General features: G+C 37.7%; 1 protein-coding gene across 3 annotated transcripts in view; it reads left to right on the top strand.

Annotated features, from left to right (window-relative positions):
• Positions 1-27,797, top strand: part of RTN1 (reticulon 1) — a 468,840-nt gene that overhangs the window by 173,774 nt on the left and 267,269 nt on the right. The window contains exon 1 of one of the 3 annotated variants that reach the window (XM_032246116.1): positions 17,922-18,498. The exons of the other annotated variants lie outside the window; for them this stretch is intronic. Coding sequence (XP_032102007.1) covers positions 18,258-18,498 — 241 coding nt within the window. The 5' untranslated portion in view covers positions 17,922-18,257. Of the gene's footprint in view, positions 1-17,921; positions 18,499-27,797 lie in introns of those variants that run through there. 3 annotated transcript variants of the gene reach the window in all.

A 27,797-nucleotide genomic window follows, 5' to 3' on the forward strand; every position in this document is an offset into this window, starting at 1 on the left:
GGAAAAGCAAGGATAGGGAGCCAAAGTCTAAAGCCATCCCATCTCCAGAAGGAAAATATGGGTCAAAGGACCCAGGATATCACAGGACCTAGAGGTGCCTTCTGGAAACCCTAGGCTGATATTCCAGTGCTCATAAGGAGGAGGAGGGTCCCTTGGAGAGTTGGGCTAAGGATTCTGTGATCCTGCTTAGTCTAAAGGATTCCCAATGTGTCTTGTTCTTATGGAACTCCTCATACTTCATTCACTTATTCAGTCATTATATATTAAGTATCTACTATATACCAGTTACCACTATAAAATATGCATGCAAATTAGTGAGAAAAAGGACATCTGAGAACTCAATGATACCCTGTTTAACACAACATACAGGAAGAAGTTCATTTTTACAGGACCAGAATAACTCTTAATCAACATGTATCAGTCTTCACAATGCTCTTTCACAATAGTGCTCCTGGCAGTGTGCCCTCAGCAGATCTGCCCAGCACTGCTGTTTCTTAGCATTTTATATCCAAGCTGCACATCATTGCCTGTAGCTGTGTATTCATTGATTTTTATGCCGTTTCTCTAGCTTGCAGTTACTTCATTTTTTTTGTTCATGTCAGAGTAGCTATTTAAAATCTTGCATTGTTTGTGCTTTATGTGTGTTCTGCTCAGGTGCTGTAAGAGAATTTAGTTCTCAGGAGTCCAGCTTGCTGCAAATATTTAAAGATGTCTTTCATTAATGGTGTTTGAAATACTGGCATTGTCAAGCAGGCTTGATCGTCAAATGTTTAATACTGGATCAAAATCGTCTTGGAGAGACGCTAAAAACTTTATTTTTAGAATAATTTAGAACTGTTAACTGAGAGTGCAATGTGTCAAGCATTGTGCTGAATACTTTACATAATGATAATACATACATACTATGTATTAAACACTATATATCAGACACTACATTAAGTGCTTTCCATTATCATTTCACTCAACCGTCACAACAGTCTCGTGAAGATTCTGATCTTGCACATGAGAAAACTGAGGTATAGAGAGTAACTTATATAAGGTCTCACAGCTAGACAGTGGTAGAGCTGGTATTCAAACCAAAGCAGTGTTTGCAGAGTTCATGCTTATAACCCTATGTTATGGCTTATTTATGCTATGGCTTGTTTTATGTGACCTTCACAATAGTCCTATATGACTGCTTTTTAACTGGCTATATTAGTATTATTATAGATTTCATCAGAAACTGAGGTTCTGGGAGTAATTTACCTACATTGAGTAGATTGAATAGTCACAATCTAAATCTAGGAAGCTGGTTGTCACAATTCTCTTCTGCTAAACTATTCTCTAGCAAGTGGTACAACAGGTTTTCAAATACTGCCTCACCTCAGAATTCCTAACCAATCCAATACTTGTCCATCTGGAAAGTCAATCTCCCATGGTTTCCTTTGTCAGCTTGTTTTGGTTAATGATTTGTACTAAGATCTAGAAGTAGTGGGATTGCTACTGTGGCCATTTAAACATTAAACTCCACTGGAGTCACTAAGAACTTTTAGAAATAGAATATCTTAAAACGCGTTGTATATGTTCAAGTTGATTATACATTTCATTATTATTTTCTTCTATAGAGAACACATTAGAATGCCTTGGATAGAGAACATTCAGAAAGCTATTTAATATATTGGAATTCTCCATTTGAGGACTTAGAATCTAGCAGATCTGAGTAAGAATGTACTATAAAATTATAATGGAAGTCAATTGGAAAAAGCAATAGAAATTACATACATTAGACTTACATGCAACTTTTCTTATTCTCCTGAGACCCCCGCCCTTGCCAGCTTCATGCTTTGTAGATGACTCTGCCTTATACTTTACTGAAAATTATAAGCCATCTGACACAAACCTCCCATCTCCAGCTTGAACTTTTTCTCAGTCTTCATCTCTCTTGTGTTTTTTTTTTTTTCCATCTCTGGAAAAGAATTAAATTTTCTACATCCTAAATTTAATCCTTGCCCTCAAATGCTTTTACCAGGTGTGAGGTCCCACAGTGAGACTAGATGGGGTAGGGTGTTTTCCTAGTTAAGATGGAATTGCCAAATTTCAAAGGGTTACTGTGAGCTGTGGACCAAGAGGGAGGCCAGAGTCGTCACTGGAGACAAGCATTAAGCATCTATTGCACAGAGAGCTTTCAAAGCTATGGGGAAAAAGTCAGGATCTAGGAAAGGCAGAAACATATCAGAAAGTGTTCATTCAAATGAAATGGTTTAGGATGTAGGCTTCTTTTGGGGTGATGAATATGTCAGGTGAGGAAAACCATGTGCTGGTTCCATTCTTATCCACTGGCTTCATCAGTTATCTCTTCTCTTTCTTGAATCTACAGTTTTTGCCGTTCCATTGTGTCCTCACACCCCACCCCTTTAGGCTATACACTTTCCTCTCCCTTTCCAAAAACCCACTTTACCCTTTTACATCTTAAAGCAGGTGTCATCTTTACCCTACTCCACACTCCCCAACCCCCAACGGCTAAAGTCAATGGTTTTGATTAGTCATGATGCCTCCAGGCTCTTTGCGGCGTTAAACATTGCTTGAACATGCCCACTTTTAAAATTCCTCCCTTTGCTGTGTCCTCCTCCTGCATCTTTAGGTGTCTTTTCTTTCTTCTTTTTCTTTGGGCTTTTAAATATGTATTTTTATAACGATATGTTATTGGCCTACTTCTCAACTCTCTCTGTACTGTTCTTTCTCTGGCAGACTCATCTAATTTTATGATTTGGATTATTCTCTCTACCCAAGTGACTCCTAAATCCGAATTACCTGCTTTGACCTTGATCCCCCTTTCACATTGCTAGTGGCCAGCTAGCTACTTCCACCTAAGCATCTCATCTGCATTAAAGTCTACATGTATAAACATATACTCATTATTTATCTATAACCAGCTTCTCTTAATGTTTTTTATTTATGTTAATGATATTTACGAACTCTGATTCTCCTCAATTCTAGGCCTTTGGGTCAAGTTTTACTCTCCTTTTATTCATTTGAGTACCAACTTCTGTTAATTGAAATATTTCTAATATCTATCTCCCCTTTTGATAATTATTTCTTCTTTCTTAATACCCTTCATCAAAAATAACTTCAAGTAGCCTGCTAGCTGGTGTCCCTACCATTAGTTTTCTTTTCCTCCAATCCATTTTAACTAATTGATTCTGTCCATTTCTGAATAATATCTGTTATATCTCTCATTTAAGCTCTTCTCCACGAACAAGTCAAACACCCTAATCTAGCATTCTAGGTTATTCACATTTGACCCAATAGATTTTTCTATTTTTATTTTCCACTTTACATACCTTTTGCTGTAGAAAAAATAGACTGACTTACTCTTCTCTGTAAATGCCTCCAATTTCTCCCATGCCTTTGCCGATCCTTTAGACCAGAGTGAGTTCCAGTCATCAAGTCCTTATGTACAAATCCTACATCATTCAAAGTCTAATCTGATACCTCTAGTCCCATGAAGGTTTCCTTGATCTCTTCAGGTGGCAGTAATCTCTATAGTTTCTGACCTGCCGTTACACTTTTCTCTGACCTTTTCCTAGTTCTTATGACTTTCTAATTGCATTTTAATTATTTACATACACATTTTATCTGCATGGTTTGATTATAAACACCTGAAAAACAGTTAAGACTCTTTTGATTCATATTTGTATTCCCAAAGTGCCTGGTATAAATATTTGAAAAAAGTTGATAAGACTCACCAAATATTCCACGAACTTCTTTAATTCTCCAGCATTCTTCGTTGTTCAATTCAGGGTCCATGATTAGTCTTGGCTAATAGTCTATAAAAGTTATTTGTAACACTTCCAGTTTGAGGTATTTTGGAACAGAGGAGAATTCTCCACTCTTTCTTCCCTCTTTGCCTTCTACAACACTGTGTGTTCCAGATGGCTTGGCTACAAGTTGGTGGAGTTTCTACAGGCCAGAGTCCCTGATTGCCCCTGTGGATCATAGCTCCCCCTGAACTTTACTAGATGTGAGTCTAAGTGAAAAATTCTGTTATGTTAAGTCACTGAAATTTCAGTATTAATATGTTACTGGAGCATAGCCTATCCTAAGCTAACTAATAGAGGAAGTATCCAATAAATTTATGAATATGATCAAATGGCAATAATAACTATTAAATAAATTATGTTGCTGGAACTGTTCAAGAAACTTGATCTATAGTTGTTAGGAAGTTACAATTTCATAGCTGAACATCCCAAAAGAACAAGATCATCAGATTGTAAGTAGTCGACCATTTGATTACATACCTTCCACAAATCTTACAAACCTGTTGCCTTAAAAAATTAATTTGGTAATCTACTATGTATGTAGTTTCATGTTTTGTTTTCAAGTATTGGAATTTAAATTTAGGCATTAGAACTGCATTTCTCATTAAAAGGTATAAATGGTGTTTTTTGTTGTAGTCAAATGCATGATCTTTATTGTAATTGGCTTACTGACAGCCTGTAGTGTTCTTTCATGAATTGATTCTTGATGTCGAAGATGACCTTATGGGTATAATTATGGGTATAATTTATAAGCAAAATGTATTAATATTTAAAGGATGCTGGCTGATTAAGACATCTTTAGAGTAACTTATTTTTTCTTCAAGAATTCAAGAAAGAAAAGGTTAAAGAAAATAAACTTATTCACAACCCTAGAGATAATTTCCATTACCCTATTACAGTCTTCAAGGATTATTGAGCATGTTTACAGTTCGTCAAAATGTACTCAGCCCTGAAGAAGTTGAAACATTTTCCCCTGGCTCTCAAGGGCTTGTGATTGCAGTTTCCCAGGTGATTTTCCTTGTGTGGTGTGAAATGCTTTGGATTTAGTCTTCTTCCCTTACCAAACTCTAAACTTAGCTTAGTACAGCTGCCTGATAATTTACTATGAGATATTAATACTATGAATGCTGAGTTACCTTTCCCAAGGAGCCTGCCATTTATAACAGCACGAATCTACCAAATCTATAAAGTGAAAATGTTGAATTTCCATGACAAATGACAGGCTAGAGTAGGAGCAACATTTGGCAGGCAGATCCTTCTAAAGTCCCCAAAATTAAGTTGCACAGGAAGCCATGACTGTTTTAAAACAATATTATTCCAGAGAGTCATCTAGATGTTTCTGCAGATTAATTGTTTCCGTACTTACCTGGCCACCACTTTCAAAACAGAAAGCTAGCCTCTTGACTGAGGTTCCAATATGCTGTGCCCATTTCAAAGAGACAAAGTTCAAGGTTCTCTTTCCTTTTATTTCTTCAAATTAAATGAAACAGACCCAAAGTGTCTCTGCCTGTTACTGACTGTGCTATGTCTCCTGGACTATCTTCATGCTAAAGAATTTTGTTTAGAACTTTCTGCTACCATCAGGACTTTCACAGAGGCTGTTTTTCCAATTGTGATAGGCTTATCCTGATATATCACTGTCTTGTACCTGTAATCAGATAGGGCCACTGTGGGAAAAATGAGCAGCTATTCAATACAACTCATAAGGGCATATAAGCGCAGAGTTTGAGTGGTCCTATCTGCTCTATGATACCAGTGGCCAAATTATAATATATTCCACATGTATTATGGTGCATATGGAATTATAAATACATCTTCACTCTGTCCTTTTATATCAGTATTTACCCCAAATCTTATTGGCACTCTAAACTTAAGCTTCAACCAAGTATTGTTTCAGATTCTCACTTACAGTCTAGTCCTGCCTAGTCTCTAAATTTGGGTGGAAAGCCAACTTTATGGATAAAGGGACTGAAGAAAGAGGAGAGAGAAAACAATTACACCTTAGACTGGCCTAACCCCAAAGAAGTTATAGGGACCCAGGAGTTTCTAACATTTATTAGGCCCAAAGACAAGGGAGACCATGTCACTTGACAAAGACTACGAACTCTTAAAAGATGGTATATAATTTTCCCCAGGAGAGATTGGGGCCATATAATTAAGGTCAGAGCTCTTTAAATTGGAATTAATCCCATAAAGTATGAGCTTTTAACCACTGGTCTCAGGTTTCAACTATTGCAGTTTAAAGTTAGATGAAAACTGTTTTGTTTTTTTTCCTCCCATGTTAACTCAGAACTTCCCAGGGTCTGACTTCCATACAGGACATTGGTATTGTTTCTATCCCTGGTCTTAATGCTGGTGTTTTGCTTTAAATTATGAATACTTTGGGTATGGTCTGTGATCACAAATCTTGACTATCCTTGTAGTTTATTGGGAGCTTTGTTGAGCGAGGCTCTTGTTAATGGCATACTGCATAAAATCTGAAACAGTGATTACAATATTTCAAGATTTTTAAATTGGTGATCAAGAGGCAGAGTCACAAGACTTAGACTTTAGTAAAAGCTATATTAAGCATGTGACTTTGGAGAAGTCTCTGAATTTTTCTGATAAGAATCTAGGTTTTCTTAACCTTGAGCAATAAAATATGAAAAATAGTTGCAACATAAATGACAGTATTCAATAAAAGAACATTTACAAATATAAGAGAAAAATAATACTTGATTGGGACAGTAAGCACAGAATACAAAAGGCAACTCACAAGGTAAGAAAGACAAATTACCCACATGATATACATAAATTAATTCAAAATGGATCAAAGGCCTAAATGTAGACCTAAAACTATAAAACTCTTAGAAGAAAACGTTGGTGTAAATCATAAAAGTTTTGGTGAGATTAGGCAATGTTTTTTTTAGACAGGACACAAAGCCTATATGCAACAAAAGAGAAAATAGGTAAATGAGACTTCATAAAAAGTTAAACACTCTGTGCTCCAAAGGACACCATCAAGAAAATGAAAAGACAGTTTACAGAATGGGAGAAAGAAATTGCAAATCATATGTCTGGTAAGGAACGTATATCTAGACTATATAAAAAATTCTTATAAATCAATAATAAAAAGACATCTCAATTTTAAAATAGGCAAAGTATCTGAATAGACATTTCTCCAAAGAAAATATACAAATGGCCAAAAAGCACATGAAAAGATACCCAACATCATTAGTAGTCAGGGAAATGCAAATGAAAACCACAATAGATACTACTTCACACCCACTAAGTTATTTTTAAAAAGACAGAAAATACCAAGTGTTAGCAAGGAGGTGGAATAATTAGAACCTTCATACACTAACAGTGGGATTTTTAAATGGTACAATTGATTTGGAAAACAGTCTGGCAGTTCCTCAAATGGTTGAACCCGCGGTCTCCATACAATACAGCAATTCTTATCCTAGGTTTATGCCCAAGAGAAATGAAAACATGCCCACAAAAAACTCATGTATACATAGTAGCATTGTTTGTAATATCCAAAAAGTAGAAACACCTAAATGTCCATTGACTCATGAATGGATAAACAAATTGTGGTATAATTATACAATGGAATGTTATTCATCAATAAAATGGATGAATACTGATACATGCTACAACATGGATGAACCTTAAAACATCCTAATAAGTGAAAAAACAGTCACAAAAGGCTAAACTGTCTGATTCTATTTGTGTGAAATGTCCACAATAGGCACATGTATGGAGACAGAGAATAGATTAGTGATTGCCTAGGACTGGACTTAGGGTTGTGAAGTTGGAGAACGACTAGTAATGGGTATGAGTTTCTTTGTGGAGTGATGAAAATGTTTTAAAATTAATGATGGTGATGATTGTACAACTGTAAGAATATACTAAAAATCACTGAAGTATACACTTTAAATTGTATTCTATATAAGTTTTCTCGGTAATACTGTTATTGAAAATACAAATTAACAAGAAACTCATGAAAAAGCTTCTAATTCATTGGTCATTAAATAAATAAATAAATATTAAAGTTAGCATGAGACACCATACCTCTCATCAAATTATAAATGAATACTGTATATATTAAATGAAATCTGTATGTGTGTATACTTTGTAAACTGCAAAGTATTCATAAGCAATTTACTTATATATATTTTAGTTCTGCTTCTCAAGCTTAGAATATCTTAGACATTTTTATTATGAGCCCAAAGCATGGATAATTCAAATTACAGATTTCCTAAATTATTGGGGTTTTTTTGCCCAAAGAAATAAAAAATATTTGCAGTTTTACAGAAATGTACAAATTAATTAAAGAAAAAAGAAACTAGATTCAATGAAAAGTGGCCAACTTTCTTCTTCCCACCCTCTGTTGGAGGACATTAGAGGCATCTATGCTTTATCCCCTTAGATGGCAGATTAAATAGCAGCAGCCACTTCCATAGACGGAAGGAGCCTGGTGTGTTCCAAATGTGTTGTGTGGCATTTATGAGTGCTGTAGTGATGTCCTGGAGAAAACACAGCTGTCTCATGCCACCAGCCTATAGCCTCTATAAATTAGTGTTAGTCTAAATATTCCTTCCTTGCATTGGAAAATGGAGACCTCTTTTCCATATCAAATTGAAGAGCTTCCACACACTGTAGAATGTGAAAACTATGTTGCAAAATGATTTGGATACTATGTAGACAAATTAAACCCTAAACCAACTCCACACAGAATGATTTCAGAGAAATTTGAGGCACCAGAATGAGTCTCATCTTAAGTCAAACATTTATCTTGCTAAGTCAGTGGGAGTGATTCCACAGTTGCATTCATTCTTAAAAGGTTCAAAAGTAGGGCCTTAGCTTGGATTCCGATAAGCTTAAATATAAGCCAGAGAAGGAAAATATTTGGCATGTGTTGTCTGCTTGACTCTTTCACTTACCTGAATGTAGCTATTATTTATCCTTCTAACACCTGGCTTCAGGTGTTATCTAGCACATTCCAAGCAGTGGTGGCCATGGGGAGAGACTGCTTCTGCTTGAGGAAAGAAGAAGGAAGAGTAAAGGGGACTTTGTCTTACACCTTGGATACCAGCCTGGGCCACAGCAGGGTAGAACGGCAAATATCTCTTGGTGTTCCTGCCTCTTAACCTTGGTTTCTGGATGGTACTTTGCAACCTACCCTAAGCCACAGGAGAGCCCATTACTCAAAGGATAGACTCAGTACTGGCAGCATTCAGCTCAGATTGAATGAAGAGCGCTTGGTCCTTGAGTGAACATAGGTGGTAGCCAGGCGGTACTTGGCATGGGCCGCTGGTGGTGATGGTCATGGGGAGAGTCTGCTCTGCTTGAGGAAAGGGGAAGGAAGAGAGGAAAAGGATTTTTCTTGCAACTTGGGAGCCACCTTATCTGCAGTAGAACAAACAGAGCACTAGGTAGATTCCTAAGGATCGCAACTCCAGGCCCTGGCTCCCAGATGACATCTCTGGACCTTCCTAGGGCTGGACACTGACCTAAAGGGAAGGACACAAGCCTGGCTGGATTTGCTACCTGCTGGTTGTAGAGCCATCTTTCCTTGAGTGAACATAGGTAGTAGCCAAGTGGTGGTTATTGCAGGCCTTAGGCAAGAGATAGGGCTGTGCTGACTTTGGGTCTGACCCAGCACAATCCCAGTGGTGATGAACACAGGGTGCTTGTGTGACACCTCTCCCAGCTCCAGGCATCTCATCACAGAGAGACAGAGACTCTGTAAAGTCAGGGAAGACAATAAGAGTATTTCCTTGGTAATCCAAGGACTTCTCTCAGATCTTACCCAAGTTCAGCAAGGCAGTACTTCCACGAGTCTGCAAGAGCCATAGCATTCCTGGGCTTGGGGTGCCTCCTAATGCAGATATGGCTGCAGTGACCAAAGACTTAGATTATAATGCCTAAGTTCCTCTGAATGCCTGGAAAGCCTTCTTAAGAAGGTTGGGTACAAAGAAGCCCAGACTGTGAATATAAATATTTAATTCTTCAATGGCAAGACAATGACATACATCCACAAGCATCAGGTCAATCCATGAGCTCAGGAGATGAACTAAATAAGTCACCAGTGACCAACCTTGGAGAGACAGAGATGTGTGACCTTTTAAACCGAGTATTTAGAATAGCCGTTTTTAGGAAGCTCAAAAAATTCAAGATAACACAGAAAACGAATTTAGAATTCTATCAGACAAGTTAAACAAAGCCATTGAAATAAATTTTAAAAAGCAGAAATTCTGGAGCTAAAAAAATGTGATTGACATACTGAAGAGTGCATTAGAGTCTCTCAACAGCAGAATTCATCAAGCAGAAGAAACAATTAGTGAGCCTGAAGATGGGCTATTCAAAAATATACAGTCAGAGGAGACAAAAAAAAAAAAAAGAACGAAGAGAATAAAGCATGCCTACAAGTTCTAGAAAATAGCATTAAAAAAAAAAAATCTAAGACTTCTGGCCTTAAGGAGGAGATAGAGAGAGAGATAGGGGTAGAAAATTTATTCAAAGCGATAACAACAGAGAACTTCCCAAAGCTAGAGAAAGATATCAATATTCAAGCACAAAAGATTATAGAACACCAAGCAGATTTCACCCAAATAAGACTTCTTCAAGACATTTAATAACCAAGCTTTCAAAGGTCACGGATATAGGATCATAAAAGCAGCAAGAGAAAAAAAAACAAATAACATGCAAAAGAGTTCCAATACACTTGGGATTAGATTTCTCAGTGCAAATCTTACAGGCTAGGAGAGAGTGGCAAGACATATTTAAAGTGCTGAGGGAAAAAATGCTTTTATCCTAGAAAAGTATATCCAGCAAAAATATCCTTCAAACATAAAGGAGAAATACAGATGTTCCCAGAAAAACAAAAGCCAAGGAATGTCATCGACACCAGACTTGTCCTAGAAGAAATGCTAAAGGGAGTTCTTTAATTTGAAAAAAGTCATCTGAAGGTACAAAACTCACTGGTAATAGTAAGTACACAGAAAAACACAGAATGTTATAACCCTATAATTGTAGTGTATAAACTATGCATATCTTGAGTACAGATACTAAAAGATAAACCAATAAAAAATAATTATAATAAATTTTCAAGACATAGTGCAATAAAATACAAATAGAAACAACAAAAATTAAAAAGCAGAGGGATGAGATTAAAGTAGAGTTTCTGTTAGTTTTCTCCTTGATTGTTTATGCAATCAGTGTTAAGTTTTCATCAGTTAAAAATAATGGGTTATGAGATAGTATTCACAAGCCTCATGGTAACCTCAAATCTAAAAACATACAATACAAATGCAAATACAAGCAAGAATTTAAGGCATACCACCTGAGAAAATCACCCTCACTAAATAGAAGACAGGAAGAAAGGAAAGAAGGAAGAAAAGACCACAAAACAAGCAGAAAGCAAAACGCATGAGTACGTCCTTACTTATCACTAATAATACTGAATTTAAATGAACTAAACTTTCCAATCAAAAGATGTACAATGGTTGAACCGATTAAAAAAGAAGACCCAATAATCTGTTGCCTACAAGAAACACACTTCACCTATAAAGACCTACATAGACTAAAAGTGAAGGGACAGAAAAAGAAATTTTATGTGAATGGAAACCAAAAAAAGGCAGAAGCTATACTTATACCAGCCAAGATAGATTTCAATATAAAAACTATAAAAAGAGACAAAGAAGATCATTATATAATAATAAAGGGGTTAATTCATCAAGAGGATATAACAATTATACATGCACCCAACACTGGAGCACTCAAATATATATAGCAAATATTAATTAAGCTAAAGAGAGAGACAGACTCCATTACAATAATAGCTGGAGACTTGAACACCCCACTTTCAGTATTGGACAGAACATATAGACAGATAATCACAAAAGAAACATCAGACTTTATCTGCACTATAGACCTAATAGATATTTACAGACTATTTAATCCAATGGCTGCAGAGTATACATTCTTTTCCTCAGCATATAGATCATTCTCAAGAATAGACCATATGTTAAGCCACAAAACAAGTCTTAAAAATTCAAAAAAATGGAAATCATGTCAAAGATTTATTTTAATTTTTTCATTGAAATTAAGAAGGGATAAATTTCTGGAACTACATGAAAATGGAAACACAACATACCAAAACCTATGGAATACACTGAAAGCAGTATTAATGGGAAAGTTTATAGCAATAAGCACTTACATCAAAAAAGTAGAAAAACTTCAAATGAGCAACATTATGCATCTTAAACAATTAGAAAACCAAGAGCAAATCAAACCCAAAGTTAGTAGAAGAAAAGAAATAATAAATATCAGAGCAGAAATAAATGAAATGGAAATAAAAATCAATGAAATGAAAAGTTGATTTTTTTGAAAAGATCAACAAAATTGACAAAGCTTTACACAGACTAAGAAAAAAGAGAGAAGACCAAATAAATCAGAGATGAAAAAGGAGACGTTATAACTGATACCTCAGAAATGCAAAGGATCATTAGAGACTACTATGAGGAACTGTATGCCAATTAATTGGAAAGTCTAAAAGAAATGGATAAATTCCTAGACACATACAACCTACCAAGATTGAACCATAGAAAAATCTAAACCTGAATAAACTAATAACAAGTAATAAGATCAAAGTTGTAATAAAAGTCTCCTAGCAAGAAAAGCCTGGGACCTGATGTATTCACTGCTGAATTTTACCAAACATTTAAAGAAGCACTAATACTAAACCTACTCATACTATTACAAAAAATAGAAGAGGAGGGAATACTTCCAAACATATTATGCCAGGCTAGTATTACCCTGATATCAGAACCAGACAAAAAGATATCAATCAAGAAAACTACAGGCCAATATCCCTGATGAACATTGATGCAAAAATCATAAACAAAATACTAGCAAACTGAAGTCAACAACATTTAAAACATCATTAATTATGACCAAGTGGGATTTATCCCATGGATGCAAGGATGGTTCAACATATGCACATCAATCAGTGTCACACATTGCATCAACAGAATGAAGGACAAATACCATATGATCATTTCAGTTGATGCCGAAAAAGCATTTGATAAAATTCAATATCCCTTTGTGGTAAAAACCTCAAAAAACTGGGTATTGAAGGAACATACCTCAGCACAATAAAAGCTATATATGACAGACCCAAAACTAGGATCATGCTGAAATAGGCAAAAACTGAAAGCCTTTTCCCCAAGATCTGGAACATTATAAGGATGCCCACTTTCACCACTGTTATTCAACATAGTACTGGAAGTCTTTGCAGGAGTAATCAGATAAGAGAAAGAAATAAAGGGCATCCAAATTAGAACAGAAGAAGTCAAATTATCCCTGTTTTGCACATGACATGATCTTATATTTGGAAAAATGTAAATTCTTCTCCAGAAAACTTGGAATTGATAAACAAATGCAGTTAAGTTGCAGGATCCAATATCAACATAAAAAATGAGTAGGCTTTCTATATGCAAATTACAAACAACCTGAAAAATCGATAAAGTAATCCCATTTACAATACCTGCAAATAAAATACCTAGGAATAAACTTAAAGAAGTGATTAAGCAACAAAAACTGCAATAAATACTATAAAACATTGATGAACAAAATTGAAGAGGACACACAAAAAAATGGAAGGATATTCCATGTTCATGGATTGGAAGAATCAGTATTATTAAAAGCTCCCTACTACCAAAAGTAACCTATACATTCAATCAAATGTCTATCAAAATACCAATGACATTCATCACAGAAATAAGAAAAATAATCCTAAAATTTATGTGGAACCACAAAAGACCCAGAATACTGAAAGCCATCCTGAGCAAAAGGAACAAAACTAGAAGAATCACATTACCTACACAGAGCTATAGTAACCAAAACAGCATGTTACTGCCATTTAAAAAACAAAACAAAACAAAATAAAAAACAGTGGAACAGAATAGAGAAGCCAGAAACAAATCCATTAATCTGTAGTGAGTTCATTTTTTAAAAAGGTGCCAAGGCCATACACTGGGAAAGAATGGTCTCTTTAATAAACAGTTCTGGGACAACTTCATATTCATATGCAGAAACTAGACCCTTATCTCTTGCCATATACAAAAATCAAATCAAAATAGATTAAAGACATACATAAGACCTCAAGCTAGGAAACCATTAAAAGAAAACATTGGGGGCCAGATGCAGTGCCTCACACCTGTAATCCCAGCACCTTGAGAGGCGGAGATGGGCAGATCACTTGAAGTCAGGAGTTCCAGACCAGCCTGGCCAGCATAATGAAATCCCGTCTCTACTAAAAATACAAAAATTAGCTGAGCTTGGTGATGGATGCCTGTAATTGACAGGCCGAAGGTAGGAGATTCACTTGAGCCCTGGAGGTGGAGGTTGCAGTGAGCCGAGATCGCACCACTGCACTCCATCCTGGGTGACAGAGAAAGACTCCGTCGCAAAAAAAGAAAGAAAACATTGAAACATTGGGGAAACTCTCCAGGATATTGGTCTTCGCAAAGATTTCTAGAGTAACACCCAATAAGGACAGGCAACCAAAGCAAAAATGGACAAATGGGATTATATCAAGTTAAAAATTTTCTGCACAGTAAAAGAAACACAAAGTGAAGAGACAGCCCACAGAATGAGAGAAAATATTTTCAAATTATCCATCTGACAAGGTATTAATAACCAGAATCTATAAGGAGCTCAAATAAGTCTGTAAGAAAAAATATAATGATCCATTAAAATGGGCAAAATATCTAGTAGACATTACTCAATAGAAGACATACAAATTAACAGCAAGCAGACATATGAAAAGGTGCTCAGTATCACTGATCATCGGAGAAATGCAAATCAGAACTACAATAAGATGTCATCTCACCAACTTAAAAAAGACTAGAGTTACAATATGATCCAGCAATCCCACTGTTGGGTATATACCCAAACAAAAGCAAAACTATATTGAAGAGATATCTGCACTCCAATGTTTATTGCAGCACTATATAATTCACACTAATCAAGATTTGGAAGCAATCCATGTGTTCATCAGGAGATAAATGGATAAAGAAAATGTGGTACATATACACAATGGACAACTATTCAGTTATAAAAAAGAATGAGATTCTGTCATTTGCACAACATAGATGGAACTGAAGGACATTTGTTAAGTGATGTAACCGAGACACAGAAAGACAAACTTCTTATGTTCTCACATAAGAAGAATTTTATGGGAATTTATTTATGGGAGATAAAAATTAAAACAGTTGAACTCATGGAGATAGATTGTAGAAGGATGTTTCCCAGAGGCAGGAAGTGTAGTGCTGGGAGGCTGTTGGGGGGATAGGGGATAGGGGCCACAGAAGTGTGACAGTTAATGATAGATATAAAAATATAGATATGAATGAACAAGATCTAGTATTCACTAGCACAGCCGGGTGCCTACAATCAACAATATATTTCAAAACAACAAAAAGATTATAATTGGATTGTTTGTAACCCAAAGCAAGGATAAATGCTTGAGGTGATGGATACCTCCTTTACCATGATGTGATTATTATTCATTGTATGACTGTATTAAAATATCTAATATACCCCATAAATATACACACCTACTATGTATGCACCCAACAAAAAATTTTTTTAAAGTCTACAGGTTACAGTTGAAGAATGTGGGATGTAGAGATGTTAAGTAACTTTAATATTGAGGCTGGAAAGAATTTCATCTTGGTTAAAGTTTGTTACTCGTGGTGCTCTTCCTGGATGTGCTCACATCCTGTTTCCCCATGATATACGAATTGGACTAAGTAAGAAACTAGTGCTAAATAAACGCTCCTCACCAGATTCCTTCTTTTCAAATGATGAACAAAACTTCTTTTACAAAAAACAAAAGCTGAAGACAAAACCTGACAGTTCTTTTGTCTCAACTCTTCTTGCTAAGAACCTTTTAAAAGTGACAGCCCTATTTTTTCTGTGTCTCAAAAGCATTTTAGAGTAATTCATAACTTAGAGCAACAATACAAGCCCCAGAATCCCATTGCTGACTGTGTGTTTTGCCCATAAATCTTCAAATTAGTCAAGCTTTGTCAGTTCAGAGGAGTGCAAAATAAATAATACTAACACACGAGTTCTTTCAAGTCAAAGCATAAACCTGAAAATATCTTCCCCCAATAGATGATTTGTATACATCCAAAGGTGGAGTCTAATAAGGAAAGCTAGTAATGAAAATTGCTAACACTGAAATAATGTAGACATCTCTTTTCAGCAGTGTAAAATAGAATAATTTATCAAAATGGAACTCTCAATAATGGTCAATTTCCTTTAATAACTTCACTCTAAATAGATTTAACTGGCTATTTCCTTCACACATTCTCAATGAGAGCATTGATCAGTATGAAAGAAATGTGACAAATAATTAGAAACATATCCCCAAACTTCTGATCTGATTAATCATAAGGAAACAAAGAGACTTGCTTAGGTCTCCCAGTATTTTTTAAGATAACTTTCATTTATGTTTCTCAGAGAAACAAAAGAATATACTCCATATTATTTTGTATGTAACTCCCTTGCATAGCAATTTTCAAATATTAGTACTCATCAATGACCGCTTAAGGTTGTATCATCTATGAAAAATCCCCATCTAATATTTCTGATGCTTTAAGGAATATTAAATAATAGATCTGAAAAAAGCTTACAAGTGCCCCCTAATTACAAGACAGGATTAAGTTCCATGGAAAGACAGCAGTGGAATAAGCTTTTCAACTTTATGGTTTCTTAAATATGCTCTTGTTTTATCATGGAAAGATATTTAAAAATCATTATGATTCATGATAACCAATTATTTTGTTGGTTTTGGATGAGTTCTTTTTATAGCTTTATTGAGATATAACTGACAACACATTAAATTGTTCATATTTACAGTAAACAGTAAGTTTTGACACATGTATGCACCTGCAAAGCTAGAACCACAATCTAGATGGGGAACATTTCCATCATGAGAGATAATTTTGAGTATATCAAAAATGTAAAATTTTGGTGACCATCAGATCTCCAGGTATATCTGGCTTTAGGAGGCCATATTTATTGTTTAGTGAATGATTTTTCTCTAACTTATTGCCAGCTTTTGGACACTGGTGCACTAACAGAACAAAAGATTGGCAGAATCTGGGCTTTTTCAGCATTATTGAGGAGCACTTGAATGGTACTGAAGTTGGCCTTTGAACATACCAGTGGACAGGTATGAAATCCTCAAGATGTGCCTGGTGGCCTAGAGTCTCACAGTATGCTGTACGTCTGCGTCCACTTTTCCTAGAGAAGAAACAGCAGACAAGCCTATTCCTTCAACCTGTGTGTTGTAGTGAATCTTAGTTTTTAAAGGCACATCATTTTATTAAACAATTTAGGAACCAATAAAGCACAAGACATTTGAAAAGATGGGTCTTCATATAGGCATAATACCTGATGAGGCAAGTCACTTTCCTCCTCTGAGTTTGAGTTTGTTTGCTGGCTATCTTCCCTTTTATCACAGTGAACTGTAAAGAAAAAGATGCAAGCTTAATGGAATGTCCAACTTTTGAAATACAACAGACTGCACAGAACTGCACAGACAGCTTATGATTAGGATGGCCTTGGCTCAGTGTTTCTGAAAGGAAACGTACAGCTTTTGTCCTGCCTATTGACATCGTGTTTGCCCTCAGGGCTGGTCAGGGTGAGATCTGTTAAGCTTTTTTGGAGGCTGTCCTGATAACTCATTCCTTTAGTCCACTATTTTCAGGCCCATTTTGGAAACGCAGGATTTACCTCGGGTTTGCAGCTTCCCTCGTCTCCATGTGCCACCAGAACCCGTCTCCACCGCTTACCCGCTCAGACCTGTGTCCCCTCCACAACTGATACTGGTCACTCTCAGAACTGTGGCCCTGAGCTCTCTAGCTTTCCTCTTTGCCTCGGGACCCAGGCCACCAGTAGGGGCTTAACTTTCTGAGTTGGGAAGGCGACGCTGCTGGGGGCTGCTTCTACCTGCTAGTCTTTCTTTTTTATTCCTCCCCAAACGAGGGGAAGATTCGAGCGGGTTTGGCACATCCCCTAACCGGGGCCTGCCATTTGCAGGTTGGGGGCTGACGTGCCCAGGAGGACCCGGACCAAGCAGGCCATTTTTACCTGCGTAATAACAGGCTTGGGAATAGCGAAGCAGCGGCGGCAGCAGCGACTGGAGTAGGAGGAGGAGCGCAGGCAGCGGCCGCGGCGGGGCGGGAGGAAGAGGAGGGGGGAGGAGGAGGAGCTGAAGCGGGAAGAGCGGTAGGCAGCGGCTCCGCGGAGTTGCACCAGAGGCGGCGGCGGCGGCGGCTCTGAGACACCGCAGCCTCCCGGAGTGCGGAGTCCCTCCGGGGACAGCAGCAGGGAGCGCCCGCGCAGCCACCGCGCCTCGGCCCAGCCAAGCCGCCGTCGCCGCGCCGGGAAACGCCAGCCATGGCCGCGCCGCCGGATCCGCAGGACGAGCTGCTGCCGCTGGCCTGCCCCGGGTCCCAGTGGCTCAGGGACCGGGGGGAGGGGGCGAATGAAGCGGTGACGCCGAAAGGGGCCACGCCGGCTCCTCAGGCTGGGGAGCCTAGCCCGGGGTTGGGCGCCAGGGCCCGGGAAGCGGCGCCGCGGGAACCCGGCTCGGGCCCCGCCCGGCAGCCGCCCGTTGCCATGGAAACTGCATCCACAGGTAAGGCGGGCGCCACTGCCCGGCAAATGGCGTCGGGGACCCAGGCCCCCCAGTCAGTCCCCTTCTACGCGGCTCTCCTGGGAACCTGCCTCGCGCTCTCTGCCTTGAGCGCCAGCCCCACCCCCGCGTCGCCACTGGCGACTGGGAATATTCGCGGGCTGGTGGAAAACAATAATTTTATTTTTCCAAAGGTTCAGAAGACGTCAGGATGCCTTTGATCCTTTTATTTCATTATCATGATTCTTTCAGATCAAAAAATTTTTCTCATCAGCAAACCGCAGCATCCTGGCTGCTGGCGAGTCTGGGTAGAAGTTTCTCCCTCCTGCCAGGGGGCTCCAAGCTGTAGGGCCAGTTTGACAGGTTGTGGGGATTCGGGGGGCGTGTTTGCTCACAGCTTGAGCACCCGCGATAGGAGATACTGATAACCCAGTGGCGGCCAGGTCCGCGGCCTCTGTACCTGGCTCTGCCCAGGGCAGAGATGTGGCTGTAACTGCCCCTTACCCCTGCCCTCCACGAATCGCCACCACTACCCCCACATTCCTTCCCCTCTTCCCCCGCAGAAAACAAATCCCAGAGAGTGTGTCCCTATTTCGGAGACACAGCTTTGCAAGCAGGCTTGGTGCTGTGGCTCCCCCTGCCCGGAACCTGTCTTTCGCCACGGCTGCCCGGATGGCCCCACCTTGCAGGGAGCATTGAAACTTGGAACTCCGAAGTGCGGCGGGCCTGGCTGTGGGTTGGAAGGTTTGAGTGGCGATGAGTGGATGTGGCATAGTTTACCAGCAGTCTGACCACCCCCTCCCCCGCCTTGGAAATTTCCCTGGGTTTGACCTTTCTTCGCCTGACTCCCTATTCTAAGTCTGAGTGCGCGGGTGTCCAGCGGGAGCTCAGGCCCCTGGCGCATCCTGGTCAAAGGATCCACAAAGCGCGCTTTCAGGCTGCCGGCCTGGTTGACGCTGTTTCCAAGGAGAAGGAAAGGGGATGCTGTGTGGTGCTGTTTCCTGAGAAAGCTTTGCTATGGTGGAGTGGGAGTTGTGTAGTTTTGGCAATGTAGAGCTATAAGGCCTGGGGTGGCGGGTGCTCCCAGAGGAGGGGATGTGAGGTGGGACTGGAGTGTGCTCTTGGTGGTCGATGTAAGGAAACCCCTTTTCAGCTTCTCCTAAGGGTTATGTGGAATACCTAGGGTAATAGTAATTAACTCTGCTCTGGTACAGAAGATCTGAACTGGGGAAAAGAGGTTTTGGTTATGTGGAATACCTAGGGTAATAGTAATTAACTCTGCCCTGGTATGGAAGATCTGAACTGGGGAAAAGAGGTTTGGATAAAACTTGTCAATATCCTGAAGGGAAGAGGAAAAGTGGAGACCCTATGTAAGAAAGAAGGAAAGAAAGAAAGAGAGAAAGAGAGAAAGAAAGAGAGAGAGAGAAAGAAAGAAAGAAAAGTACTCAAAAACCCCAACGGTAAACACCATTTGTTATATATTAATTATGATCTCTCTTGGGGTGGGGGAGGATTTAAGTCTAAGAATGGCTACTCAGTCTTTCTTTCAACTTCTGCATCCAAATGAAAACAAAACTCTTTATAATTGCAAAAGAAGGTAGTTTTTGTCTTTACCATTCTTTGTTGAGGGTAGAATCTTTATCCACTGTAATCAAAATAAATTAAATTTTGTCTTTATGAAACATTAACCACCTCCTTTTAGTGTCACCAAGATTATGTGAGCTAGAAAAAAGAAAACTAAATGCCCGATGTTCAGTAACATATCATCCATGAAAGTTGTTATATAGGAAATGCTTAGAATATATATTTGTGGGGTACAGTGTGATGTTTTGATATATGTCTATATTGTCAAATGATTAGCTAATTAACAAATCCATCATCTCATGTACTTATTTTTTGTGATAAAAGCATTTAAAATTTACCGTTTTAGCAATTTCAAAATATACAGTGCATTGCTACAGAAAGGTGACTGTAATAAGTAACAATGTGTTTGCCATTTATTATTATCATCATAGAAATATCTTGCTTTGTTGAATGTGTTAGGGCTTTTCTATCCTAGGCAACAAATATAGTAATAAAATCAAACATGATACCTTTTTTGGGTGGGAGGAGAATGAAGAAAGATGGAAGGTACACATATTTTGCATATTTATATAGAAATTTTTTAGTTTATCATTGCGGCTTGAAGGAATCTCTGATATAGTTGTTGATTGGTTAATGTTTTAAATCTCTATGTTTTTTATAAGTAGTCTGGATGTGCTGCTGTAAGAGAATCAAATGCAAGAAATGATGTCTAAATAAATAACTAAAAATCCAAAGAAATCTTTGCCAGCTTTCTGGTCTATTATTTTGGCAATTCTATTGCTATAAGCAAAGTCAGCATGTGAGCCCTCAATTGTCTCAGAGACGCCTACTAAGCACACTACTTTATACTGCATTTTTAAATTTACCTTTTTTTGGCTTATAAACAGAAATTTATTTTCTCGTAGTGCTAGAAGCTGAGAAATCTAAGATCAAGGTAGATTTAGTATCTGCTGAGGGTCTGCTTCCTGGTTCATAGATAGCTGTCTTTTCACTGTGTCCCCACATGGCAGAAGAGTGCTTAATTTTTTTTTTAAAGAGTGGTGCTTTTTGGGACTCAACTCAAACTAAAAAGTAACTTAGACTTTGAGTATGATGCATTGTAAACAGATTTTGTTTCTTTTTCAAATGGAAATATAAGACAGATATTGATGTTTTAAAAAGTGTTTTTCTGAAAAACATCACCAATCATGCCATCTGGACAGAGATTCTGTTATTTATTTTTATACATTGATGGTAATTAAAATTCCCCCAGGAACATTTCCGAAAATATTTATTAGCAGTGTCCTGGAATGAATATATGTTTAAATATCATTAAAACTGTACCATAGGCTGGGCGTCAGTGGCTCACGCCTGTAATCCCAGCACTTTGGGAGGCTGAGTCCGGTGGATCACAAGGTCAGGAGCTCAAGACCATCCTGGCCAACATAGTGAAACCCCGTCTCTACTAAAAATACAAAACAAAACAAAACAAAACAAAAAACCCAAAATCAACGACAAAAAAACCCGTGTACCATAAAACTCCATCAGTCCTCTATTTTCAGGTATTCTCATTGCTTTCGTCCCTTTTGTGGTATGGAAATAGTCTCAACAAAAAGTAACACTGTCTTTTGAAGTTACGACTTCATGTCTAAATTGATACTGGACATGTGAAATTATGTCTGTTGACAAGGGAACATTTTATACACTGGATAGGCTGCAACATGTTAGAGTTGTTAATCATAAAAGTGCCATCATCTAATAACTTTATACAAGGAATGTTAAGAGTAACTGTTTTGTTTTTTCATGATCAGTTATTTTATTCCTGGAAACTATTCAAAAAGAGCATACAATAACCAAAAGAAAAAAGAATCGTCCTTTGTTTAAAGAAAGAATTTTAAATAGAACATTTGAACAAAATGAAATAGAAGTTAACTCATTGCTTGCTTTGGAAATTGACTCATTGACCGCTTAATATATGGAAAGCGAAATGAGGAACATAATGGAGAATGGTCAGGAAAAAATCAGTCCAATATGATTTGCTTCAGTGATATCAACTTATAGGTGAATTGACTTAAATTTCAAGATAATTGCAAAAAGCATTTTCCAATTTACATGGATTGTATTGCTTATATGTTTGCATTTTTCAAATGCTAAATGTGATGCTGTATTGGAAAAACTATTCTCAGCCTATCATGATTTAAATAATTTTCAGGAGGTTTTATATAACCTGTGTTTATTCTATTTAATATAATAAATCTAGAGAACTATAGCACATTACCAGTCATCTTCTAAATTCCATTTGGAGGCTAGATTAACTGTCTTCACTTTTGGATGTGTTTGACAGATATGTGGAAATTTTTTATTTGGAGTCATTTCCAGGTAATCCCCTTCAGAAGGTATAAATTTCAATCTTCTTTCTTTTGAGAAAGCTACACTTCTATTGAAATGGTAAGGAACATTACACTTTGCTATTACTATCTTTAAAACATATAAGATGAATAAAAGAGTTTGGAAAATTAATGCAATTTATTTCTCTGGACATATCCTTTGAATATGATCAATACCATTTCTGGAAGTAAGTACAATATATGTTCTTTAATATTGGGAATTCACATTGGGTTAAATTAAAATTTAGAGTTGCTTACATACTTTAAAAATACATTGATAAATATTATCAAGGCTTTCAGCTTAACTTTCCCTTCATGAACTTGCTGTTCCAAGAAAACCACCCTGCTCATTGCCCTACTCTTAGGCTCTCCTCTCTCCATGTCTTTTTTACTTCTGATTCTGAGGGTTGAGAGAAGGGTTGTTGATTATCTAGCCCATTTTATTGTCTATTCCTGGGAGCATGGATTACAGGGATTACAGAGAGCTTTTGTTATCTTTTGTAAAGTGAGAAACCATTGCGATTCAATTCAACTTACTAGATTTTTATTAAATGCCTCCTTTGTGTAAGGATCTGTGCTAAACACAGGTCGGTCATGGTTTCCTAAAATGTGCACCTTTGTGATTCACAGTATTTAATTTAGCCAAATAGTTCCTTGTGTGTTATTTTTTATTTTCTTCATTCCCAAGTTATTGCTGGAAGCTTGACTAGAAGGGAATTATAATAATCTAACCCCATGGGCACAAGGTTATGAGTTAGTTTTCTGAGATCAGCACAGAATAAGTAAATATGAGCACAGCTTGCTTAGACTATTGTAGCTGTGAAAAACAAAAGTTTTCTCTCTTTCCCTTTATTTCTATCATCTACCTCATTCTTTGCATCTTCATAGAAGTAACTGGCTAAATATTACATCAAGATGTTTGGATTAGTTGTGATTATATTCAACAATTAGGTTATTTCAGTGATGACTAAGGGAGTTTTAAAAACGATGCTGGAAAATTTAGAGGGCAGTGAAAATAAAAGACATTTCAGGAGACTAATATATCCACGTAGGAATGCTCTGCACTAAAGTCATTATAAAGAACATGGTCCAAAAATGAAAGACAAACAACCAGTTTTGTTTGGTTAAATAATATTTGAGGGCAAAGAGAACAGTGAGAAGAGTGTGAGCCAGAGAGGCCAACTGTTTGTGGAAGAAGCTGTAGTAATAGGATGTGAGAAAAGGGAGGAAAGAACTTTTCAATTCTTAGTTGAGCTCCCTGATTTAAAATAGACAGTGATTCTTATGTGGGAAAATTAATATATAGAGAAAGAAAGACTGGAATCCCAGGATATGTAAACAGAAGGTAAAATCCTGTATTACTACTTTGATGAGATCAGTTCTTCACATCCAACTACTTTACATCTCACAGAATTGAATGAGTATGCTGAGCAGTTTTAAATTCATTCCCAGTATCTTTGGAGAATAAGACTAGGGCTAGAAAAGTTGAAATTGATACATGGTTTTCAAAAAGGGGGAAATGGTGGATTCTTAAAACTTATAAATCAATATATTTGACACTGATTGCTGATGTAATCTAAGAATGCATTATTATGCTAAATATTCATAGACCCTTAGAAAAGAATGAATATGTTGATCAGAAATTCCCTCTGGTTCACTAAAAAATAATGCCTCTACAACATTATTTCTCTTTTTTTTTTTTTCGGATTTTGAATTATCAACATGTGTGTAGCACTTCCTATGCCCAGGAACACTACAAAGCACTCAACTTACATAAAGATATAGAAAGCATGCTCTTTAATTTTCTAAACGGCACAAAATTTCAAAAGATGGTTCATATGTTACAGTGTAGATTGATATGAAAAAGAATTTTGATTTTAGTGTTTATTCAAAAGCAACAACATAAATCTGTTTATTAAAATAAATTTTGCCCCAATTAAAAAATTGGGGGAGGGCAGAAAAAATACATGCACATGTTATTAAAATCCAAAAGGTACAAAGGGTATGTTGAGAAAAGGAAGTCTTCACACCTTACCTTTTAACAGTCCATTGCCCCTGTCCAGAGGTAACCATTGTAATTAGTTTCAGCAAGAGAGCATTATTTATGATTATATTACGATTTATTGAACTCTTGCTATATGTCAGGCATTGTCTAAGCACTGAGGATTATAGTACAGAAAAGGACAGATAAAAGTCTATAATCCATAATGTTTATTTTTTTTCCTTGGCGGGGACAAGGGGACAGTAGGAAGGTTAGCAGAGACCAGAGCATACATACAATACTTACATACATATAAGTATTATGGAAAAAGTCCAAATACAGTGTTGGGAATGAGAGGGATAGTCAAAGAAGACCTCTTTGATAAGGTATCTTTAAAGCAGAGACTTGAAGGAAGTGATAGAATGGTCATACAGATGGCTGAGAGAAGATTTTGGGCAGAGGGAATATCCTTTGCAAAGGCCCTGGATGTGAGTGTGCCTAGCACATTCAAGGAACCACAGGAAGGGCAGTCAGGTGTAGTAAGCAAGGGCAGAATGACAGAGGATGAGCAAAGGGTGAGAGGTAGAGAGGAATGGATAGATTAGGTCATTAGGTCCTGTAGGCCCTCGTAACAGCTTTGAATATTACTTTGAGTGTGATGGGAGCCACAGGAATGGGAGAGGTGTTAAATAGAGAAGGAGCATATTTAGAGTTCAGTTTTAAGTGTAATTAATCATTCTAGCCACTGTGTTGGGAATCTAACATGGGTGGGTGGTGATGGTTGGTGTGGAGCAAGAATGACCTACTAGTAAGCCATTGCAGTAATCTGAGCAAGAAATTATGGTGGCTTGCATCAGAGTGACAGCATTGGAAGAGGTGAAAGTGGTTGGATTTTAGATATATTCTGAATGTAAAGCTAACAGTATATCCTAATGGGTTGTATAGCAGGTATGAGAAAGGACATAATGGTCATGCAATGATTTTTGGCTTGAGTAAATACAAGAATGAAGTTGTTATTAGCTGGAGATGGGAAGACTTTAGGTAGAGCATGTTTCAGGGAAAATCCAAAAGTTGGGTTTTGCAAATGTTAATCTTTGAATGTCTGTTTGATGTCCAAGTGGAGTTGTCAAGTAGGCAGTGTAGAGTAGGGCTGGGGAGTGATCTGATCTGTATATATATATGTTGGGAGTTGTTGGTATAGAGATGAGATCACTAAGGGAGTGAGTGTTGCGAGTGATTAGGTCAAGGAGTCCTGGGTCAATCAAATAATCATAGGTATTTCAAAGAAAACCCAGTAAAAGTGGATAATTAAGTAGGAAAACTGAGACTCCAGTAAAAAACAGAAATATATGTCAAGAGGAATAGAGTGATTGATTCTGCCAAATGCTGCTTGTGGTTAAGACAGAGACTGAGAATCAGCCATTGGATTTGACAATGAGTAAGTCATTCAAAGTGCTGGGAAAAACATCTTGGTTAAAATGATTTTAAAGCCAATGAGAGGGGAGACAATAAGAGATGATATTTATAGACCTGACTCCCTTGGGGAGTTTTACTATAAAGAAAACTGAAAAAATAAAATGTAACTATATGGAGATTGAGATAAAATGAAGGGATTTTTTTTTTCCTGTGGGGAATATTAAGACATAAATGCAAGATGATGCAAATGATACAGTAGTCAGGGAAAGATTGGTGGTGTAGGAGGCATGGGCATTTCCTGAAACTGTGTCTCTGAGTGAGTAAGGGGGGTTGGAGCTAGCACACAGAGAAGGGCTGATATGGTTCATGGATATAATGGAGGAAAGACAGAGGAGAAGGCACATGTGCAGAGAATGGGTGGACGTAGGGCTGAGAACAGGAGGAAGTTTTCCTTAACTGCTTCTATTTTATCAACAAAATAGGAAGCAGGGTCAACAGAGTGAAGGCAGGAGTGGAGTTGTTGAAAGTTTGAGAAGAGGGGAGAAAGCATAAAATTGTCGCTTAGGTAAATGAGAGCATGAAAAGACTAGGGCAAATTGAGGGAATACTGAGCAGCCCTTGGGGCTCACTTGGAGCTTAAAGTGAGACTAATCACTGAATTATCTTGATTTTAGTTTGGAATGGGTAGGTAGTTGGCTTGGTTTTTATTTTTGTTTTCCAGTGATCCCGGTAGGAAGAGAGGGGCAATGGATTTGAGGATATATACAAGGCAGCATATACATGCTTGGTCATAGAATTTGCTGAGGAGTAATGAAGCATAGCAAAAAGATGACATAAGCAGTGGATTGTATATGCTGGCAGTGTTGCTGGAGTAATGGTACTAAAGTAAGGGAGATGAAAGGATAAGAGGTGATGATTTGGTAGCTGAGGTGTTTGAGGTAGATAGTACAAGGGGCACTATTATTGAGAAGGAGTGGAAAACCGAGATGGAGTGGATGACAAGCCCATTGGAGGAGTCCAGAAGAAAGGTGAAAACAGGAGTGAAACAACACCTACATGATTACTGACATCACAATGAACCATGATGGATTCTGGGAGGTACAGTAAACCAGACGTGAATGGATATCTTTAGCAAGGGACATAATGGCCTAGAATGCTGCCTAGGGGCTTTTAGGGGGAAGGAAGAACAGTGGCCTGTAACATTATAAATGTAAAATTTTGACTATAAGTTCTGCAAATTCTATTTAATATGTATAAAACGTAGGAGATGTAACTTAAAATAGTTCATGGTGGGGGTTGGGAAATTTGAGGGTTGTAATTAGCTAAATATGAGCTAGTGGTATGGTGAAATTACTAAAATATCTTATGTAATTTCAGGTAGTATTAATAGAAAGTCTCAGGTGCACATTATATGAGGGAATAGTTCCCCTAGATTCTGTTCTAGGCAGGCCAAATTTGGAGTCTCGTGCTAAAGGGTAGGTGCCGTGCTTTGAGAGACGTTGATGAGCTGTAATACGGTGAGAGAAGGGCAATTGAGAGGCTTTTGGAAGACATGCCGTTTGAGAGATAGTTAAAGAAATTAAGAATTTTTATCCAAAAGAAAAGAAAGGAGATCTGAATGTTAAATACTAGAAGAACTTCCATGAAGCAAAGAAAGAAGACTTGACCCAGCTGATTTCATAGGACAAAATTAGGACTAGTGATTTGGAGAAGCAGATTTCTGCTGAATAAAAGAAAATGTTCTAGTAATTAGAACTGACCAGAAAAGACAGATTCTCTTCCAGTCAGTGATGTTCAAGCAAAAGCCAGGTTGCTGTTTTAATGGGGGAAATGTAGAAAGGAAGTCGTTAGTTACACCAATATATTTATATCTTCCTTAAAGACAACAATGCCCCTAACTTGACATTGTTATTATTACATTATTACTTGTATTAATTCATTTTCAAGCTGCTGAT

The sequence above is a fragment of the Sapajus apella genome, unplaced genomic scaffold (assembly GCF_009761245.1).
Source record: "Sapajus apella isolate SASKATOON/1434 unplaced genomic scaffold, GSC_monkey_1.0 scaffold59, whole genome shotgun sequence".
In the NCBI taxonomy this organism is placed as follows: Eukaryota; Metazoa; Chordata; class Mammalia; order Primates; family Cebidae; genus Sapajus; species Sapajus apella.